Genomic DNA, 20540 nt, shown 5'->3' on the forward strand with positions numbered 1-20540 from the left:
TTTTTTATAAATTGTGCAACGTCTTGTTTCTGAAAAATGTATTTCAACATCAACATTCAAAAAGAAATCTTGTCACCTGGTCAACTTGGTCTGTGACAGCTATGTCTTTAGCTATGTCTTCAGGTTGTGCTTCAGTTGAAACCTGGTACACATGAAGAGAAAAATACATATAAAATTAAATTCTTAGTAACACGACTGTACCTGTGCATTTACACAGTTACAGTACATAAAGAACAATGAATAGGTTAAAGTATTGTGAATGCAAACACATTTTATTTGCCATTTCAAAAATAAATAATCCGTCAGCACTAGTGGTTTGTGTAAATTGGTGACGTCTATTTTTCACAATGAAACAATCAATAGAAAATACACAGTCCTCAGAGTGTCCATACCAGAGTATGAATTATGAGGACTGCATGTGTAACTCCAAACCCCTGAAAACTTATTTTACATTCGCAGTGTGTAAATACACTGTCCTCAGAGTGTCAGTTATTCACAACTACGACATTGTGAGGACTATGCACCTGTGATGGCTGCACAGTATTGACAAAACATGCGACATGGGTGTTTTATACAGTGATGGAGATTAAACATTTAACACGGACCTAAAAAAAAGATCTATACATATACTGTATATATACACATACATATATACATACATACATACTCTATATATACAGTATATATATATATATATATATATATATATATATATATATATATATATATATATATATATATCTATATATATATATATATATATATATATATATCTATATATATCTATATATATATATATATATATATATATACACATACATACATACACACACACATGCATACAGATATAGATGTATAGATATATATACTGTATATAGAGAGAGAGAGACATAGAGAGACAGATATATAGATATAGATAGATAGATATAGAGATAAAGATAGAGATAGAGATCTTTATAATCCAAAGAAAGAAATGCACGTTAATGCGGAAAAATAAGCATGCTCATTGTGATCTAGTCTTATCCAAATGTTATATTTTGTTAGTAATGCTCCTCAATACAATTCTCTTGTATGGCGATGCGCAATTAAGGTAGTCTCTGATTGGTCAAAATCAGACTAAAGTATACAATCCAATATTCATTTGTTGCATGTCTTTGCAATACACATATTGCATGAGCCATCCGTGCGACAAGATATTTTTTTTTATAAATTGTGCAACATCTTGCTTCTGAAAAATGGATTTCAACATCAACATTCAAAAATAAATCTCGTCACCTGGTCAACTTGGTCTGTGACAGCTACGTCTTCAGCTATGTCTTCAGGTTGTGCTTCAGTTGAAACCTGGTACACATGAAGAGAAAAATACATATAAAATTCAATTCTTAGTAACACGACCACCTGTGCATTTACACAGTTACAGTACATAAAGAACAATGAATAGGTTAAAGTATTGTGAATGCAAACACATTTTATTTGCTATTTGAAAAATAAATAATCCGTCAGCACTAGTGGTTTGTGTAAATTGGTGACGTCTATTTTTCACAATGAAACAATTAATAGAAAACACACAGTCCTCAGAGTGTCCATACCAGAGTATGAATTATGAGGACTGTATGTGTAACTCCAAACCCCTGAAAACTTATTTTACATTCGCAGTGTGTAAATACACTGTCCTCAGAGTGTCAGTTATTCACAACTACGACATTGTGAGGACTATGTATCTGCAAGGGTTACACAGTATTGACAAAACATGCGACATGGGTGTTTTATACAGTGATGGAGATTAAACATTTAACACGGACCTAAAAAAAAGATCTATACATATACTGTATACATACACACTCTATATATACAGTATATATCTATATATATATATATATATGTATGTATATATACATACATATCTATATATATATATATATATATATATATATATATATATATATATATATATGTATGTATATATATACATATATATATATATATATATATATATATGTATGTATATATATACATATATATATATATATATATATATATATATATACACACACACACATGCATACAGATATAGATGTATAGATATATATATACTGTATATAGAGAGAGAGAGACATAGAGAGACAGATATATAGATATAGATAGATAGATATAGAGATAAAGATAGAGAAATAGAGAAATCTTTATAATCCAAAGAAAGAAATACACGTTAATGCGGAAAAATAAGCATGCTTATTGTGATCTAGTCTTATACAAATAAGTTATTTTTTGTTAGTAATGCCCCTCAATACGGTTCTCTTGTATGGCGATGCGCAATTAAGGTAGTCTCTGATTGGTCAAAGTCAGACTAAAGTATACAATCCAATATTCATTTGTTGCATGTCTTTGCAATACACATATACTGTATACATACATACAGTATATGCATGAGCCATTCGTGCGACAAAATATTTTTTTATATATTGTGCTACGTCTTGCTTCTGAAAAATGTATTTCAACATCAACATTCAAAAACAAATCTAGTCACCTGGTCAACTTGGTCAGTGACAGCTACATCTTTAGCTATGTCTTCAGGTTGTGCTTCATTTGAAACCTGGTACACATGAAGAGAAAAATACATATAAAATTAAATTCTTAGTAACACGACTGTACCTGTGCATTTACACAGTTACAGTACATAAAGAACAATGAATAGGTTAAAGTATTGTGAATGCAAATACATTTTATTTGCTATTTGAAAAATAAATAATCCGTCAGCACTAGTGGTTTGTGTAAATTGGTGACGTCTATTTTTCACAATGAAACAATTAATAGAAAATACACAGTCCTCAGAGTGTCCATACCAGAGTATGAATTATGAGGACTGTATGTGTAACTCCAAACCCCTGAAAACTTATTTTACATTCGCAGTGTGTAAATACACTGTCCTCAGAGTGTCAGTTATTCACAACTACGACATTGTGAAGACTATGCACCTGTGAGGTCTGCACAGTATTGACAAAACATGCGACATGGGTGTTTTATACAGTGATGGAGATTATTTTGACATTGAACATGGACCTAATATATATATCTATATAATCTAATTAAAGAAATACACGTACGTGCAGAAAAATAATCATGCTCATTGTGATCTAGTCTTATCCAAATAAGTTATTTTTTGTTAGTAATGCTCCTCGATACAATTCTCTTGTATGGCGATGCGCAATTAATGTTGTCTCTGATTGGTCAAATTCAGACTCAAGTAGGGCCTGGCAATAAATCAAATTAATTGAATAAATTAAATTTAAATTGAATCGTTGAAAATTTGCTAAATCGTGAAATGTATTTTGTCTTCTGGATTATTAAAAGCTGTTGTTATGTTCTGTTACATCCAGATGTTATTGTGAGTTGTAATTTTGCACAAGTGGTGGCAGAATGCTGGATGGTTGGTTTAAAATACTTTTTATTTTATTTTTTGGCCATATTGCTTAGCCTCAGACTAAAGTATACAATTAATCCAATATTCATTTGTTGCACGTCTTTGCAATACACATATTGCATGAGTCATTCGTGCGGCAAGATATTTTCCACATATTGTGCAGCCCTAGTATCTCCACCCTCCACTAATGTCTTGCTTCGGAAAACTGATTTCAACAACATTCAAAAAGAAATCTAGTCACCTGGTCAACTTTGGCGCAGTCTGATAGCTGTGTCTTCATCAGGTTGTGCTTCAGTGGAAACCTGGGGCAGATGAATAGAAAAATACCAATACAATTAAATTCTTACTAAGACTAGACTGCTATAATATAATTTCATGTAATCATGAATGTGCAACCAGTAATTCTAGTATGTCACATGTATGACACAATATCCAAATGTCATAAGAAATCACGATATGATAATTAACATGATATTGTGAGGTTAGCGATACTCACGATAACTGTAAAAGTAAAATAAAAAAACAAGTCACAATATTGTAAAAAATGAAATAAAAAAATAAAAAAATTATATTGAGAAAATAATGTACTTTTGCTTTTGAGTTTTAATTAATCTTTTATGTTTTGTCAAACCTTGCACGATATCCCCCCAAAAAAACAAAATTAAGTGTGACAACACACCATATAAACATACCATAGTGTTTTTCCATTGTAGCGAAATTCAAACATGAAAACCTTCCGGGCATCATGATACACTCTCAGCCTGTTTTCACGTTCCTGTTTGCTTAGAACTTCTCCTCGATATTCAGTAGGAAAGTCTCTCTTCTGAAAGGAGCAGGAACTGAACACTCCTCGACCTTACAAAGAAAAAAGGATACAACAGAAATATTTCATTATAACAATAATGAAAACTAGACCCATACTAAAGAATATTTTACCAATACTCACCTTTGAATTAATTAATATATTTTATGGTGAAGCCATTCTTGTCTTTACCTAAGGATGAAAAGTATGCTACCTCTTCTTTGGGTTTAACTTTTGCCCTCTGTGGCCTCATGACTGACATGTCTCACTGAAGATAATGATCTAAAGCTATAGAAAAAAATGAGTTTCAATCAGTTTGATAGGTAACTTGGTGCAGATGTCTTGAAGTTGACTTTCATTGTGCAGTAAATGTGCCAACGAAAATAAAATACAGTGGATAGCACAGCTCTGCTAAATATTTGCATAAATTAAATGTAATGAACACTAACAGACTTTACTGAAATATTTCTATTGAAAGAACAAATTTAAGTAAACACAAATGCAGCAATTTACCAATACTTCATTTATACTGTACTGGTAATACTAAGCCATTGTATATTTTCACATCAAAAACCAGCCTGTTATTGCTTTCCTCTTAAAAATTGCAATTAGCATTCATCTTACTCAACAGACGGTTAGCTCTGCTATGCTAACCGTCGCTAACAGAAGCGTAGCAATTCTAAATAATTAGCTGCATCCATCATAATCAACAGATGGTTAGGTATGCTAACGTAAGCTTAGCTGCACTTACACTGGACTTGCATTATAAATCATTTTCGCGAAAGAGGGAGCAATGTACACAAGCGACCAACAACAACAGGAAAAATTCGAGCTTCAAACCTACCTCATTAGCACAGCTACACGCCATCACATCTCGTGAAGTAAATAGAGCCGGGGGCGGTTCTCTATCGGGGCTGCTAGATGACGTCACTTCCGTACTCAGGGCAATATAATAAATCCCGTTCAAATCAACAAATTGGTTCAGTCGTTGGATTATGAACTGTTGATAAGAGTGGCTATTGTTCTATGATTTACAGTGTCAATAAAAAAAAATAGATCACATTTAAAATGAACCCCAAAGGCTCATATATTAAATGAATTACCACAGACGAAAACAAAGGATATTATTGCTAGAATTATAGATCATTTTGTAATCATAAAATGTGATTTCAGTTTCAGTTTTTTAAAAATGTTTTTTTTTTCATTAACGAAAATGTTTTTTTGCCTTAGTAAATAAAATAACCTTGCTGCTGTCATACAGTTGCTGTCCGAGGATGTTTTAGTACTATACTTTAGTAATGGATGCATGTGTTTTTTGGCAAAATTGTGAGCGAGCCCAATTCCTTGGCTGAGAAGCAACCCTGCAAATGAATGGTCACATGATGCTTTCCTTTTGGCATGAAGCAGGACTGATGGTAGCGCTCACCTTTTCTTCTCCAGACAAGCATTTTTCCGGATGCCCCAAACATTTGGAAAGGGGGTTAATCAGAGAAAATAACTTCAACTCTTTTTTTCTTATTTTGGTCTGTATTTATGGAATCCCCTTTTCACTGGTCACACCAGGCCATCCTCCAAAAGTCTTACTCCCTCACCATGGGTGTAGATGCACTCATACCTGCTTACTGCCATTCCTGAGCAAGCTCTACACTGGTGGTGATGTCCTTATCCCGCAGCTGAATCAACTTTGGGAGATAGTCCTGGCATTTGCTGGATTTTCTTGGGTGCCCTGAAGCCTTCTTCACTTAAAGTTTGTAAGGTCACTAAAGGAAATTACTTTAATTTTCATGGCAAATAGGGACTTTGCAATTCATCTAATCACTATAACATTCTGGAGTACATGCAAATTGCCATCATAAAAAAACAATAATAATAAGTCAGCACTGGAGATTTTTAGAAAATCAATGTCATTCTCAAAACATTTGGCCACTGGTGTACAGAAAGATGTTACATTGTAAAGGCAGGGTGGGATGTTAAATGATGAATCAATATACGGCACTGACAGTTTCTCTGTCTCTGCCTCCAGCTGTTCAAAGTGATGTGATAAACAGCTGTTAACCATTGTATATTTTCAAATAAACAACCACTGCAAGAATTAAATGCTGAAATATATAATTAAATGTCATAGTGTATTTCATTATTTAATTGATCTACTTAGGAATTGGTGGCTGCAAAAAAAAAAAAGGCTCTGCGTCTACAGACAAACATTCACAATACACAGCATTTTGAGAAAAAACTGAATTATGGGGACATGTGCGTAATTGTGGGGACAGGTGACGGTCAGCCAATCAAATGCTGTGAAATATACACTGGTGTGAATAATTCATGAAGTGGTGCATTACGAGGACCTTCCTACAGGGGGCGTCATCAAATACACAAAAATACACAAATTCATGTAATTATGGTTTACAAGGACATTGGCTAAAACTTTGGATTTAAGCCTTCTACAGCCCTAGAAGCACTTCTGCATTGAATGAATTATGAGGACATGGGCTGTGTCCTCATAATTCAAAATGTCCTCGCAGTGTTGCGTGTATTCAGGTGACATGTCCTCATAATACACAAAGGCAAACACACACACACACACACACCCCACACACACACACACACACACACACACACACACACACACACACACACACACACAAAACCAGAGAGCAGTTTCTCGAGTGCATCCTGCCATGACAACACTTGACTTGGCGGGTGAAAATGTGAATACATACATCTATTTCCGTTTATTTATTTATTTATTTATTTTTTCTTGTAGCGCTCTCAATGCGTGTGTGCTCTTTTTAATGTCCTAAGGTGCCACAAGATGACGCCAATGCCCTACAAAAGTACAGTTCTTTGGCTCCAAAATACCGGATGCAATATATATATATACATATATATATATATATATGCCAAAATTAGTGCGTTAATTTTGAGTTAATTTAAAGCTCCTTTAACGCCACTAATTTTTTTAATTAATGACCGCCCCTTACTTGGAAAGCCTGTACTGGGGGAATTCCAGTCGCAACGAAGCAGACACGCCCACGTCAACATTTAGCAGTTATACATTTCATAACAATGCATATATTTGTTGAGACTGGGGTCAAGTTGTATTTTACAATTTTAAAAATGTGCAGAATTTCACAAGTTACTTCATGTTAAAGATTACATAGCTCTTAATATGAAAAGAAAAATGCAGCCGTCACCAGCGCCTTACAAATGCAATTATGCCATCTAGTGGCAGAAAATGACCTCAACACAAATCAATATCACCCCCGTTTTTTTTTTTACTTAATTTTATGAATTATTATGAAATTACTGTAGCAATGACTAAAATATGCAACCATATTTCTAAAAATGTTTTCCCACTTATGTTAACAAGAGTATGAAAACTTAGAGAAAAATATTTTATTGTACATTTAAAACGGATCTAAAATTTGCGATTATCATGAGCTAACGCTTGAAGTTATGCGATTATTTTATATATATATATATATATATATATATATATATACACACACACACACACACACACATAATAGAGCAATGTTTTATTATTAAAAAAAAAATACTTGCATACATTTTTCATTTGTGACATTTTTATTTGATGGTTTCTCATGAGAACGAGTGCCATGGCTCAATAAATTGGTCTTGAACCACCAGTTGCGCACATGTGCTACTCTTTAAATTAAACAGTAATCTGTTGTGTAAGACTAGCACTTTCTCCACCCTTGGCGGAGGTAACGATCCCCAGACTTCAAAGGGGAAGCCGTTGCCAAAATGGACTAAGCTGCTTACGAAGTGACACTTTTTTAACGTCTACTCTCTCCCGAGTAAAGAAAAAAAAATGCAGCCTGAACTCCATGTGGCGTGTCAGCCAGTCCTTGGAAGCTCAGCGGGACGCTCGTCCTCGGGCCTCCGAACTGGAACACGGCCGACAAATACGAGCGCGATGACACAGCTGCGCGCACTGCCCGACACACTCTCTTATGAATCATCTGCAGACTTATTTGAATCCCATTCAAATGGCATCTCCTCAACGCGCTATTTATAGACTACAGCAGACATTACTGATGCAAGATTTTAAAGGACAGAAAATGACGCCTTTGTTGAAACCCTCATTTTATAACGCCAACCAAGGCTTGAAACCCTCATTTCAAACCGTCAAGCTGCTTCGCACTTTGAATTGTCAATCATGGTTTCAAACACTAGTTTCAGACTAGACACGGGCCGATTACCAGTTTGACGGTTTACAGTGTGTGCAGTGACACACGGAGGAGGAGGGGGGGAGGGACTACGAGCAAATGCACTGCAAACATGGATGCCTTTTTGCGCTGATGATTATTGTCCTAAAATAGCGATGGGACACTGCGACTTACAAAGAAGAAATAAAACAGACGAAAAAATGTAATATTTATATATATAAAGAAAAGAAAAGCCATGCAAACCTTAATAAAGGCTTGAACTACTACTGTGATTTGATACCCTAACCCAGGCCTGAAACCCTCATTTGAAACCCTCAACCTTGTTTGATACATCAACACAGGCTTGAAATCTTTATTTGAAAACCCAATTCAAAACCCTCATTTGAATCCCTCTATTTTGTTTAACACCATAACTCAAACCCTGACTTGAATTCCAAACTATTGTTTTACTGATTTGAAACTCTAATCAAGGACTGGAGCTCGAATTTGAAACTCTAACTTGAAATCCTAAACTAGGTTTGATACCAGAGGCGGCAAATCCAGGTCCAGAAAGGCAAAACCCTGCCACAGTGTGGGATGCTAGCTCACTAGCTAGCTCACAGGGTGCTTGTTTAGCTGCTAGCTTGCTAGCTAGCTCGCTAGCATCAATGGTTAAAGCCAAACTGTGGAAGGGGTTTTACTTTCTGGACCTGGATTTGCCACTTCTGTTTGTTACCCTAATCCTGTTACTTAAAACCGTACTTATTCCACCAACCCTGGCATGACAGACTAATTAGAAACGGTTTTGAAACCTTAACTAAGGCTTAAAACCCTAACCTAGCCTTCAAACCTCAGAATTAAAGAGATTTTCCTTTAAAGTTGCTGCTTGTCTGGCTTTCAATGATCTGCTTTATTTCAATCTTTTGTCCTCTTCATTGAAAGATGTGCTGAAGAAGTAGCTGTAATATTTGGCACTGGTTAATTAATGTCAATTGGGTGCTTTCATCAGCAGCTTTTAAGTGTCACAAGCACGATACAGCACTCAAAATGAGAGGTCGTCAGTGTGAATTTGAATTACTCACAGTCTTAATTATCAACATTAAAAAAATTCAGTGAAAAAAGAAAAAAAAAGAAAAAAAATATCCGCGAAGGGAACAGGCTTAAAATTCCCGAAAAGGCAAAAACATTAATGAATGAATGAATTAATAAATATTGAAAGTATAAAATAATGTAATACTTAAATAGCCGCATGTGTCAAAAAATTAATACAATAATAAAAATGAATTAAAACAATAAGAGCTATACAATAAAAAAAAATTATTAAATTAAAATAAAAAATAACCGCTTTGAGAGTCAATCAAATGGAAACTAAATAGAGGGTGAATGAATGATAAAAAAGGAATATTGTATGGATAAAAGAAACACATTTGAAAATTTTGACATTTCATTAAAATAAGATATTTGTTGTGATGAAATTGCTTGAAACAAGTCAAATGTGTTCACATACACACAAAAAATAAACTAATTAAATTCAAATGTGGAAATTAATATTCTGTAGACATTTTTTTAAAATACACTAGTACCATTTTTTTTTTTTTATCAGTTGAAATCTCGGTTCTTAAAGAGAGTATTTTCTATTACAACTATATTCATTTCACATGCTTTAGTAAACCAAAATTACAATAATGACAGTTGAGCAAACATTGTTAAAACAATGCACTATTCTATTAGGGGCGAAAAAACAGTACACCCCCAAATATATAAATTTGTCACAAAATGGACACTAAGGTCATTTTCCATTTAGTGCAAAAGCATTTACCGACTTTGCCCATCACGATACATCACCCGTACAGATAGATAGACAAATATGATGCGGTATACTGTATTCCTATCCATTTGAATCCAATATCCATTTTGGATGTTTCAGTACTCAAACAATATCACCCCCTTCTCCCCCCACCCCTGTTCTTAAAAGCTCCCCTACCACTTTGCAGCGTCATTCCAGCTAACTACACACAGATGTGCTCAAAGTCCACCTCCTCTCCCACCCCCTCACCCCATTGGCTGGCTGCACTTTTTGCTTGTGCGGCCCAAATCACCACGCTCCCCCCCTCCTGCTGTAAACTTACAAACACTTTTCCTCTCCGTTGGTCATCTTTTTGCTAACAATGGCATCTGAGCACGACCGAGCGGTCCTGCAGGCCATTTTCAGCCCCAACACGCCCTTTGGAGACGTCCCCGGCCTGGACCAAGAGCAGGAATTAACAGGCGACGGTGAGTCTTGATGTGGGGACGTACAAGGTTTTTCCAAATAGATTTTTTTGTTTCATTTGCATTCTTCATTTTTAAACATTTAGGTACTTATTTTTTATTTAACTTCCGTGCAATAAGTTAATCGTTAATTAGCTGTGTCCCACTCTGACCCATTTTCGTATGGTGTTCCACAGGGTTCACTTTTGGGGCCTCCCTTCACTGGCTCCCTGTACATTTTAAGATTCTTATATTTTGTTTTTAAACCTTTAAATGGTCTCGCACCACCTTACCGCTATGAGCTCCTCCACTCCTACACGATTGGTCGTTACCTTTTGCCACTGTGATGTTATTTTTAGTTGACAGCAAGTGGCAAAATGGCTGCCCAGTAAGGTGGATAAAAACGGGTGGGTTTTGCTGCTTAATTCATATTCCACAAATGGAATACTAATTAGAATTCCGGGTTTAGACCAGGGTTATTAGAGTTTTGGAATTTTAGTTTTAGCTTTTATTTCGTTTTGAATTTTGTTTTTTAAATTGTGTTTGTTTTAATTCGTTTTCAGGGTGGTTCTGTTTTTATCCGTTTTAGTTTGTTTCAGTATTAGTTTTCTTTTTTGTTTGTTTATTACTTGCGCGCAATATTTAATAAACACCATTGTAAAAAAAAAAAAATGTTTTTAAAAGTAACTCATTTCTTACCTGGCGTTGTATTTCGGTTGAGTTTAAAGAAAAAAAAGCAGGCGAGTTGAGCCATTGGAGCCAAAAGTCAAGCACGCAAAATTGTCGCCTAAGAGCGATGTCATCTTAAGGTGCTTTTCTATTGGCTGCTGTTAGATGACGTCACTTCTGTGTGACACACTTTCAAACGTCCTTGTTCCGGTTAATATTGAAATAAATATACTTAAAATCACATTGAAAATCATCCCCAAAGGCTCATGCATTAAATTAATTACCAAAGACTAAAACAAAGGACATTTTCGCCATAATTATAGTTAGTTTAAGTTCGTTTTTTAATTTTTAATTTTTTTATTTTTTTTAAGCATTCTCGTTTTTATTTTATTATGTTAACGAAATTGTTTTTTAAATTTAAGTTTACGTTTACTAAAATAACCTTGGTTTAGACTAGTGGAGCTGTACAGAACATATAACCTTTTTTTCTTTTTTTTTACTTTATTACCTCTTTCTTTGCAAGAGTCAATGTCAAAAATACCCCCTTGCCAAGCGGTTTCTCTCACCCCTGCCAGACAACCCCTTCAACGTGGACTCACTGAGACAAGTGAAGGACTTGGAGACTCGTGGGGTTTCTGCAGCCGAGGCGGGAGATTTGGAGGCGGCCCTTCAGCTGTTCGGCCAGGCCATACGCATTCTTCCCCGGCGGGCGTCCGCCTACAACAACCGGGCGCAGACCCTTCGACTCAAAGGCAACACGCCAGGTACGAACAACAATAACCCTTGAAAGCTCATTTGCCGGATATACTTGCCCTAATGCAAGTGGACTGTACCAGCAAAATTGAACATATCACTTTCTTCATCTCCAGTATGATCTTCTTTGTCCTCAGGCGCTCTGGAGGACCTGGACCAAGCCGTCTCCCTGAGCGGGGGCCAGGGGCGGACGGCCTGCCAGGCGCTTGTGCAACGGGGCCTCCTGCGCAGGCTGGCGGGCCAGGACGACGAGGCGCGTCGGGACTTCCAGAAGGCGGCGGCGCTCGGCAATGAGTTTGCCCGCCAGCAGGCGGTGATGCTGAACCCGTACGCGGCGCTTTGCAACAATATGCTGCAGCAGGTCATCGGCAAGCTGCGCAACCCCGACATGTGCGAGTCGCCACTGGAGGCGCAGTCAAGATACTAAACTTTTTGCATTTTAGAGAAATAGTAATACACTTTTTAAAATTATTTGCATACAAATATTTTGGTCTCAAGTATGAAATTAAACAGCCATGCAATTTTTTGTCAGATGCCGATTCTTGAAAATGTGTTCTTAAGGCTATTACCCCCACACTGTTTCTCCGCCCACAACAAAGTTTCAAAGCCACTTAGAAGCACCAACCTCACTCTCTGAAATGTCTTAGCTAAAAGGTAAGCTGAGCTGCATTTAGTTTTGTGTAGTGTGAAATGAACATTTTTCTCACTGAATTGAGACCTGTTTAAAATCAAATTGCCTGCAATTTTTTATACTTGAGGACAATGACTTATAACACACACAAAAATCATAATATTTTGTTTCAGTGTGGCGCAACGTTGTCATCTCTTAGCATCAAATCAAAATGCACTTAAGCTGATCACCAGTAGATGGCAGTGTAATCAACCATTACGGACATGATTGTTTTGGAGTCTAAACTGGACATTTCATTAGGTACACCTACACAATCCAATATGATCCAATACTTTTTTTTTAATGTGATTTTATCTATTCATTCGCTTTTTACACAAAACATAAGGGAATTAATCATGGTTGCTGGATGTTTTTCTAAAAAGTGCTATTTAGTACAAGTCAAGAGGCATTTGAAAATACATAGTGTCATAGTGCCATCTAGCGGTGTTGTTGGTAAAGGGCAATAAAAACAATGCTCTGTGTGTGTGTTTTTATAGAAAAATAAATAAATAAAAATAGGATCAAAAGTAGGTGTTGTGGAACTGTTACATTACATTTCTATTCATTTCAATAGGAAAAGATGACCAGGATTCTACTCTAAATGCAACACTCTAGTTTAAACCGCATATAAACATATACAAACAATCTAATGCACTCATCTTACATAACTTTTATTAAAACAATTTCCAAAAAAAACACTGCACAAGTGCTCATGTACATCCACAATCCATAAATCCATTAACGGGCTAAATTGTGCTAGCTTAACAGCATCTTGGGACATTTTAGGGCATATCAGAGTACAGGTATTTATATCAGATGCATCTACAGACAAACAAAAAACAAACACCCGGTAAATTACACAATAGTAATATGCAGGAAATGCATATATCTGGATATGCAGTCCATCGCATTTATCTTTCTTCTCTGCTGACTTCCTGCAGGCCACTTAACGCCACGGGTTCTGTGCGGCGCTCCCTCTGGTAGAAGGGGCACGTTTGCAGGTGGTCGGCCATGGAGGGCACCTCGCTGAAGCGCCATCGCTCCACGGGGCAAAACAAAGAGCTGAACTCCCAAACCTGTGGACCAAAACACATTGCAGGGATGACACGTAGGCAAAGTCTGGTTAAAATGTCATGTCTTGAAATTTTGAGTTCATTGACTTGCACCCCCCCACCAAAAAATTTTTTGACACACTGCATGTGACTGCAGGATGTTATTTTTTGCGTCCATTCCAACACTCACAACAATTTACGACCTTGATTTGGGAGCACATGCTCAGCTGTTGTCCAGGTCGCGTTTATCAACGAACTGTTTCCATGAATGATCGCCTCTCTGCCCTGCTGTCAGGCCATTCGCATCGCATCACCTAATGCATGCTGCTTGTCTTGTGATCACCCCGTCCGTACATAAATATACCGCCTTTGCCCTTTAAATCTCATAAAGAGGCGCTGGTTCAATTTCAACAGTGCAATAACTAAATAAAAATATACCAACACATTTCAGGCAAAAAAAAAATGTAGTTTGACAAAAAGCTAATTATTTTTGCAGACCCCTGGAGGTATAAATACCAAAATGTCCCAATACTTTTGTCTATCAATTGTATGTCACATGACGTCTGCGCATATCTTAAACATGACCTACTAAGGTTTTTAATAGTGAAGTGATGAAATGTTCCCTGCATAGTTTGTATTGTTGCAGAGAGTCTGGCTGGTGTTGACAATGCGGCAGCTGTTTCATATAGTTGACATTTTCCACTGACAGCTAACAAAGCAAGAGTTAGATAGCGGGGAGGAAGTGATAGGGACGTTTAGGCCGGACTGCTCTGCCTGTGATATATTTTTTGTCCAAAATGAATTCCAAACTGACTGTGATTGGCGGACACCGGGTGTAGGTTTGTTCAAGTTCCTTCAACTGCATCCAAAATCCAAACCAGGCAACCACGGTAATGCTCGACGGTTCTAGTGATTTTCATCCAGCGTTGCATTATTCAATGATAATGGTGGTTTGTCTGTACGTGTCCTCTGATTGGCTGGCGACCAGCCCAAAATCACCTGCGACAGGCTCCAAAATCACCGCCGACTTTAATGAGGACAAGTGTTGTAGTCAAGGTCACACCAATCAAGACCAAGATATTATCGAGACTAGAGAGTGTCGAGGCCGAGACAAGATCAAGACTTTTGGAGGTCGAGATCGAAACAAGTCCAAGACTTTTGAAGGTCGAGAGATAGACAAGACCAAGACTTTTGAAGGTCGAGACAAGACCAAGACTTTTGAAGGTCGAGACAAGACCAAGACTTTTGAAGGTCGAGACAAGAACAAAACTTTTAGAAAGACAAAAACTTTTGGACGCTGAGACTGAGACAAGATCAAGACTTTTGGAGGTCGAGAACAAAACAAGGCCAAGTCTTTTGGAATTCGAGACAGAAAAAAGACCCAGCCTTTTGGCGTTTCAAACTTAGACAAGACCAAGACTTTTGAAGGTCAAGAGTGAGACAAGACCAAGACTTTCGAGGGTCGAGACAAGACCAAAACTTTTGGTGGTTGAGATTGAGACAAGACCAAGACTTTTGAAGGTCGAGAGTGAGACAAGACCAAGACTTTTGAAGGTCAAGACAAGACCAAAACTTTTAAAGGTTGAGATTGAGACAAGACCAAGGCTTTTGAAGGTCGAGACAAGAACAAAACTTTTAGAAAGACAAAAACTTTTGGACGCTGAGACTGAGACAAGATCAAGACTTTTGGAGGCCGAGACCGAAAAAAGACCCAGCCTTTTGGCGTATGAAACTTAGACAAGACCAAGACTTTTGAAGGTCAAGACAAGACCAAAACTTTTGGAGGTTGAGATTGAGACAAGACCAAGACTTTTGGAGGTCGAGACAAGACCAAGACTTTTGGAGGTCGAGACAAGACCAAGACTTTTAGAGGTTGAGACGGAGACAAGACCAGACTTTTGAAGGTCAAGACCAAGACTGTATACATCAAAAAAAAAATCCCCAAAAGACCCAAAACAAAATGACCAGTATCTTTTCTTTTCACTACGTTTGCAACGAAAACAAATTCTGCTATGTTGGTTTTCAAATAATACAATTCTAATTGTAGCCGAGACCCTTAAAAAGCGGTCTTGAGACCAAGACCGATCTTGAGAAGTACAACACTAGGGCAAGAAGGACAGAAAATGGATGGATGGATACTTACTTTCTTTCGACTCTTCCAGGAGCTCCCCCCGTGGGAGTATGTCTTCTTCTCCCACTTGAGGGACACCATCCCTCGCGCCTGCAACAAGGTTGCGCACACCTCCCTCATCGGACGCGACACCTGTGACAACTGCGACAAGGTGAACGTGTCCAAGTGTCCGGCGACCTGCTGGAGGATCTCCAGGGGCAGTTGGCTCAAATGGTCCCGGTGACGGGACGCTCCGATACCCTCAAGCAGCTCCCACGGGACGTCTGGCTGGACGACCAGCTTGTCGACGCCGCGGTGGTATTTGACCTCAGCCGCTTGACCCTCTGGGTGAAACCGAGTCTGGGCGAAAGTGCAACCGAGGTATGCCAGGGGACAACGTTGCAGGAACCAACCGCCGAGGCCGGCCTGGATCTCAGAGTGCACGTTCTTGAAGTGCGAGGGGTATTCGTCGCGGCGGAAGAAGAGGTCGCACGTGCGGCTGAATGCCGAGCTGGTCCTGTTGTGTCGCCTGGTGACCGACTCGGATTCCGCGCGGACGCGAAGGCATCGCCGTTTCCCGGCAATGACGTCGGCGAGCGACGCCTCGGTTGGAAACGGCGCAGAATCAAAGTCGTGCGTTTGCGTCCCGACGTTGACGTACAGGCCGTCCAGGCCGGTGCTCTCGGAAATGAGATGCCCTTTGAATTCTTTCTCCAGACAGCACAGCAGCGTAGCGCTCACCTCGTCGCACTTCGGGAGCTCTTCCAGCGAAACCCCCAGATCCGCCGTGTCCACGCTCCGGTGCGCGACCTTGACCTTGCGACCGGGGTCCTTCAGGTGGCAGCGCTTTGCTCGATAGCTGCCGGGAATGTTGAAGGAGCGGACGGACTTGACTTTGATTGGTTCCAAGCTACCGTAAACGAAGTCCTTCTCCCTGGGGGTGCAGGCGGCGAGCTGTCCGAAGTTGATGAGCATCGCTCCGTTGCGCACCAGGTACATGTTGTACTCGCTAATGTTGGCTTCCTTGCCCAACTTCTCCAAGACGCCATCTTGCCAAGGGGCCAGGCCAGACACTCCGTTCTCACATGAGGAACTTTGTCTCGCCGGCTCTAATTGATTTGCTCTCTCTGCCTTTTTAGCAACATTTTTGCTCGTCTGCTCGCAGCCGTTCGTCTCCTTCTTGAATATCGTCTCCCACGAGCTGCCGTTCTGAAGGCTTTCTTTGTCCAACTTATTGCTTGCTACGTCACTTGGCTCCTCTTCCATCGCCTCTATGCACCCCTTCTGTGTACATCCACCAGAGGCGAAACAATAATCTTCCCTTGTGACCCCAACTAAATCTTCAGGATCCTTCAGCGTCAACTCAGGGAAAACGCTTTTCATCTTGATGGACTTAAACAGCAGTTCTTGATCCCTCAGCGCCAAAGCGACATCGAGGTGCCGTTCGCTTTGTCGGGACACATTTCTGTAGAACGTCAGATCGTCGTCGCCAATGGGCCAGCGGTTCCACTCCTGAGAGCAGCCGACCACGCTGGCGGGGCACGCCTCCAGGTGACGGGCCCGCCGATGCCGCGGCATGCTCAGCGGGCAGCCATAGCCGGCGTTGAGGCAAGGGACCGTCTCGTTGGGGCACAGGAGGCGATGGTCATCCTCCTTGCAGGCGTGCAGGGAGGCGCCGCAGTCGTTGGGGCACCGGACCACCGCGCAGCCGATGGAGAGCCGCGGTGGTGCGTGGCATTGGACTGCGTAGCACTGGTCGCAGTGCTCGTGGCGGATCGACGGCATCCTGCTGAATAGCAAAGCGATTCGATTGGCTCGACTTCACTGGTGGGAAGTAATTAAGTACAAATACTTTACATTACTCTACTGAAGTCATTTTTCTGGTTTTTCTTCTTGACTTGAGGATTTGTTTTTGTAATGACTTTTTTTCTGGTGAAACTGTTTCTTCTACTCCTTACTTTGTCAAAACAGCTTTGTTATGTCTTTGGAGCACCAAGGTTTCATGGTGAATCGTTTTGCCTAATGCCAGACTAAAAATCACCAACTCCTGGGATTCAGAGTCAGTTTATTTTCAATCTGAAAAAAACATAATTAGGTAAGGTATATTGTTATCATTAGCTAATGTAGCATTTTTTTTCCATTTATGAGCCACTTGTTAGCAACAATGTTAGCAAACATGTGAGACTCAGCAGAAATGACACGATCAGCAACTAGTTTGATCGTTGTCAATTGTGAGTCAAATTATCTTCAAAATGAAAAAAACATATTTAGGTAAGGCATATTGTTATTAGCTAATTTAGCATTTTTTCTATTTATGAGCCACTTGTTAGCAACAATGTTAGCAAAACTATGTTCTTTTGAGCTAACGCTAGCTTGCATTAGTACATACTAGCACAGAAGTAATTCGGTGAATCTGTACTTTTCCGCTTTTAGTGAGTTTGTTAAGGAGTAGAACAAGTACTTTTAAATACTGACATTGTTCCCCCACAAGTATCTGTTTTAGCCGTTTGGAAAGAAAGACATGAGCTACATGACTCAGCAAAAATGACACGATCAAGCTAGTTACTTGCTGTAACCAAATAGGGAAAGTCCTACTTCCTGTTTCATATTTGCCATGTTTTTAGCTGAAATCACTGAAGTCACTCAAACACACAGAACACCATTAATATCAAAAATAAATAGTTGTACTTAAGTATTTTATTCTCTCTTTTTTATTATTATAATTATTATTATTATTATTATAATTACAGCTACCACGTGACCCTGAACAGCAAAAGCGGGATAGAAAAAGGATGTATGGATTAGGGCTGGGCGATATATTGATATAAAAATCATATCAATATAATTTGAAATGGGATATGGATTTAGACTATTTCGTCTATATTGATATAGTTCAAATTTGCGCCGCGATCCTCGCTCTCCTGCGCTTCAGCAGTGCTCCTGACAGTCTCATTACCTGACAGGCTCCTGACAGTTTATTATTTATTCATTTGATTTTGCCACTGTTCATTAAAATATCCGGTTTCAGTAAAACTTCTTGTGACATGTCATATTTGGCTTTGACTGAAAAAAATAAAAAAAATAAATATATATATATATATATATATATATATATAAATATATATAAATATATATATATATCGTTTTTGGGCCATATCGCCCAGCCCTAGTATGGATTATATAGTTTGTTGATCCGCTCACACAGCTAGAAAAAGCATTAGCATTATTTTCAACAAAAGTACAAAATGAAATTAGTGTTCAAATACAATTTGACTTAAATTGGACATTCAGCAATATATATTTTTATATACATGTTTTTAATCACCTGAGTAGGTGTAAGAGTCAAACACAGTGCATGACAAATAATATCTCATAAAAAGTGTACTGTTGATGGTTGAGCTGGACAAATCCAATTGTGTGATTTTTTATGACCTGTTTTACTTGAAAACAATATGTATCAAAAGAATATGTCAAATCTTTTCTACCAGACATCAAAAGCATTAACAGTCAGCACCTTAACAGCAAATATGTCTCACCTTTTGTTCTTGAGTTGATGTCACCTCGCGTTGACTGACCTCTTGCACTGTGTCTGCTCTTTATAAATAGCCCCGACTGGACCACGATACCGGACGGACGGACGGACGGGGCGCCATTGTCGCAGCTTTTCAGGAGGGGCCAAGGTCAAGTTACAACCGCCACCGGCTCTCATTTGTGTGCGATAAGCACACCACTAAACACTTCAACTAGCACTACATGCTCACTCTGAAAACGGTCACCGCTGTGGAATCTTGTTGATGTCAGTCTTGAAATACACTGAAACAACATTTGTATATGAAATTATTTTGAAAAATTACACTTGCCTTTCTCACAATTTCAAAACAGTTATAACGTTTCTTATAGAGTAATAAAGGGTCTTTTCCATTTTTCATGCAGTACATATACACACAGGTGAAAGACAGGTCAGGTAATTTGTGGATAAGGTTAAAAAAAATTGAATTATGTTCAGGAAAATAATTCATTTAAAAATATTACAATATTTCAATTTCATATTTATTTTAATTTATATAAAATGGTGAAGTTAAAAATAATGGTAATGAAATATATGTATTGTATTAATTACAATAAACCAATTAACACATTATTTAAAAATATTATTTAATTAATTTTAACGAATTTAATTATTATTTAAATGATTAAACCCATGATGAATTTTTAGGAAAGTTTATAGAATATGAAAAATGGAATACAATTTCTGTCTTTGTTCTTATTTTTTACATGTATTTCGAATTAAATAAACAAAGTCCATTTTTTAAAATGTTTTTGATTAAACATATAAACACTTATACACCATGTGTGATGAACCATAGTCATGCAAATGTATGTTAAATATAATAATAATAATAATTATTACTATTATTATTATTATTATTATTATTATTATTACGTCTCCATTTTGTGCACTTTTGCCAGGCTTACAAAAATTGAAAAGAATAAAAAGTTATATAAAATACAAAAAATAAAATAAAAATGTAATCCATGTTTCAGGTACTAAATCAGTTTAATTGTTTCTGTTGAATTTTCAGCTTTGCACAGCCACAATATTTACAATAGATGCTTTGACCACTTTCTTCCACTGGGTGA

At 38.0% G+C, this 20540-nt stretch overlaps 3 protein-coding genes and 1 long non-coding RNA gene across 8 annotated transcripts in view; 1 reads left to right on the forward strand and 3 right to left on the reverse strand.

Moving 5' to 3' along the window:
• The window catches only part of LOC147171602 (uncharacterized), a 13910-nt gene extending 7193 nt beyond the window's left edge, over positions 1-6717 (reverse strand). Inside the window, exons 1-6 of one of the 2 annotated variants that reach the window (XM_086079817.1) lie at positions 5068-6717; positions 4368-4511; positions 4114-4276; positions 3663-3723; positions 2528-2593; positions 1276-1341 (exon numbers count right to left, since the gene is read on the reverse strand). In XM_086079817.1, the coding sequence (XP_085935943.1) occupies positions 1276-1341; positions 2528-2593; positions 3663-3723; positions 4114-4148 (228 nt within the window). In that variant the 5' untranslated portion in view covers positions 4149-4276; positions 4368-4511; positions 5068-6717. Of the gene's footprint in view, positions 1-1275; positions 1342-2527; positions 2594-3662; positions 3724-4113; positions 4277-4367 lie in introns of both variants that reach the window. The other variant, XM_086079818.1, reaches the window with a different exon arrangement.
• Positions 1-11450, reverse strand: part of LOC147171601 (uncharacterized) — a 74866-nt gene extending 63416 nt beyond the window's left edge. For all 4 annotated transcript variants that reach the window (XR_015095638.1, XR_015095636.1, XR_015095637.1 and 1 more), the window contains exon 1: positions 11345-11450. This is a non-coding gene — a long non-coding RNA (uncharacterized LOC147171601). The remainder of the gene's footprint in view (positions 1-11344) is intronic.
• On the forward strand, positions 10488-12593 carry ttc36 (tetratricopeptide repeat domain 36). Its single transcript, XM_086081387.1, has 3 exons — positions 10488-10669; positions 11890-12078; positions 12205-12593. Exons 1-3 carry the CDS (start codon positions 10564-10566, stop codon positions 12492-12494), a joined length of 585 nt encoding a protein of 194 aa, XP_085937513.1. The 5' UTR covers positions 10488-10563; the 3' UTR covers positions 12495-12593.
• Positions 12594-13556: 963 nt separating this feature from the next.
• Positions 13557-17883, reverse strand: LOC147171604 (F-box only protein 40). Its single transcript, XM_086081388.1, has 2 exons — positions 15933-17883; positions 13557-13813 (listed from the first exon to the last, which is right to left on the reverse strand). The coding sequence occupies exons 1-2, from the start codon at positions 17682-17684 to the stop codon at positions 13649-13651; spliced, it is 1917 nt and encodes a 638-aa protein (XP_085937514.1). The 5' UTR covers positions 17685-17883; the 3' UTR covers positions 13557-13648.
• Positions 17884-20540: the final 2657 nt, after the last annotated feature.

The sequence above is a fragment of the Leptonotus elevatus genome, chromosome 7 (assembly GCF_054856555.1).
Source record: "Leptonotus elevatus isolate MCC_2025b chromosome 7, RoL_Lele_1.0, whole genome shotgun sequence".
NCBI lineage: Eukaryota > Metazoa > Chordata > Actinopteri > Syngnathiformes > Syngnathidae > Leptonotus > Leptonotus elevatus.

What these genes read in the sequence shown, in the direction of transcription:
- ttc36 (XM_086081387.1), top strand. Translation starts at nt 10,564, where the DNA reads ATGGCATCTGAGCACGACCGAGCGGTCCTGCAGGCCATTTTCAGCCCC. An exon ending in GCAGGAATTAACAGGCGACG is followed by an intron (nt 10,670 to 11,889) that starts GTGAGTCTTGAT and finishes CACCCCTGCCAG; the next exon opens with ACAACCCCTTCAACGTGGAC. An exon ending in ACTCAAAGGCAACACGCCAG is followed by an intron (nt 12,079 to 12,204) that starts GTACGAACAACA and finishes CTTTGTCCTCAG; the next exon opens with GCGCTCTGGAGGACCTGGAC.
- LOC147171604 (XM_086081388.1), bottom strand. Translation starts at nt 17,684, where the DNA reads ATGCCGTCGATCCGCCACGAGCACTGCGACCAGTGCTACGCAGTCCAA. An exon ending in CCTGGAAGAGTCGAAAGAAA is followed by an intron (nt 13,814 to 15,932) that starts GTAAGTATCCAT and finishes TTTGGTCCACAG; the next exon opens with GTTTGGGAGTTCAGCTCTTT.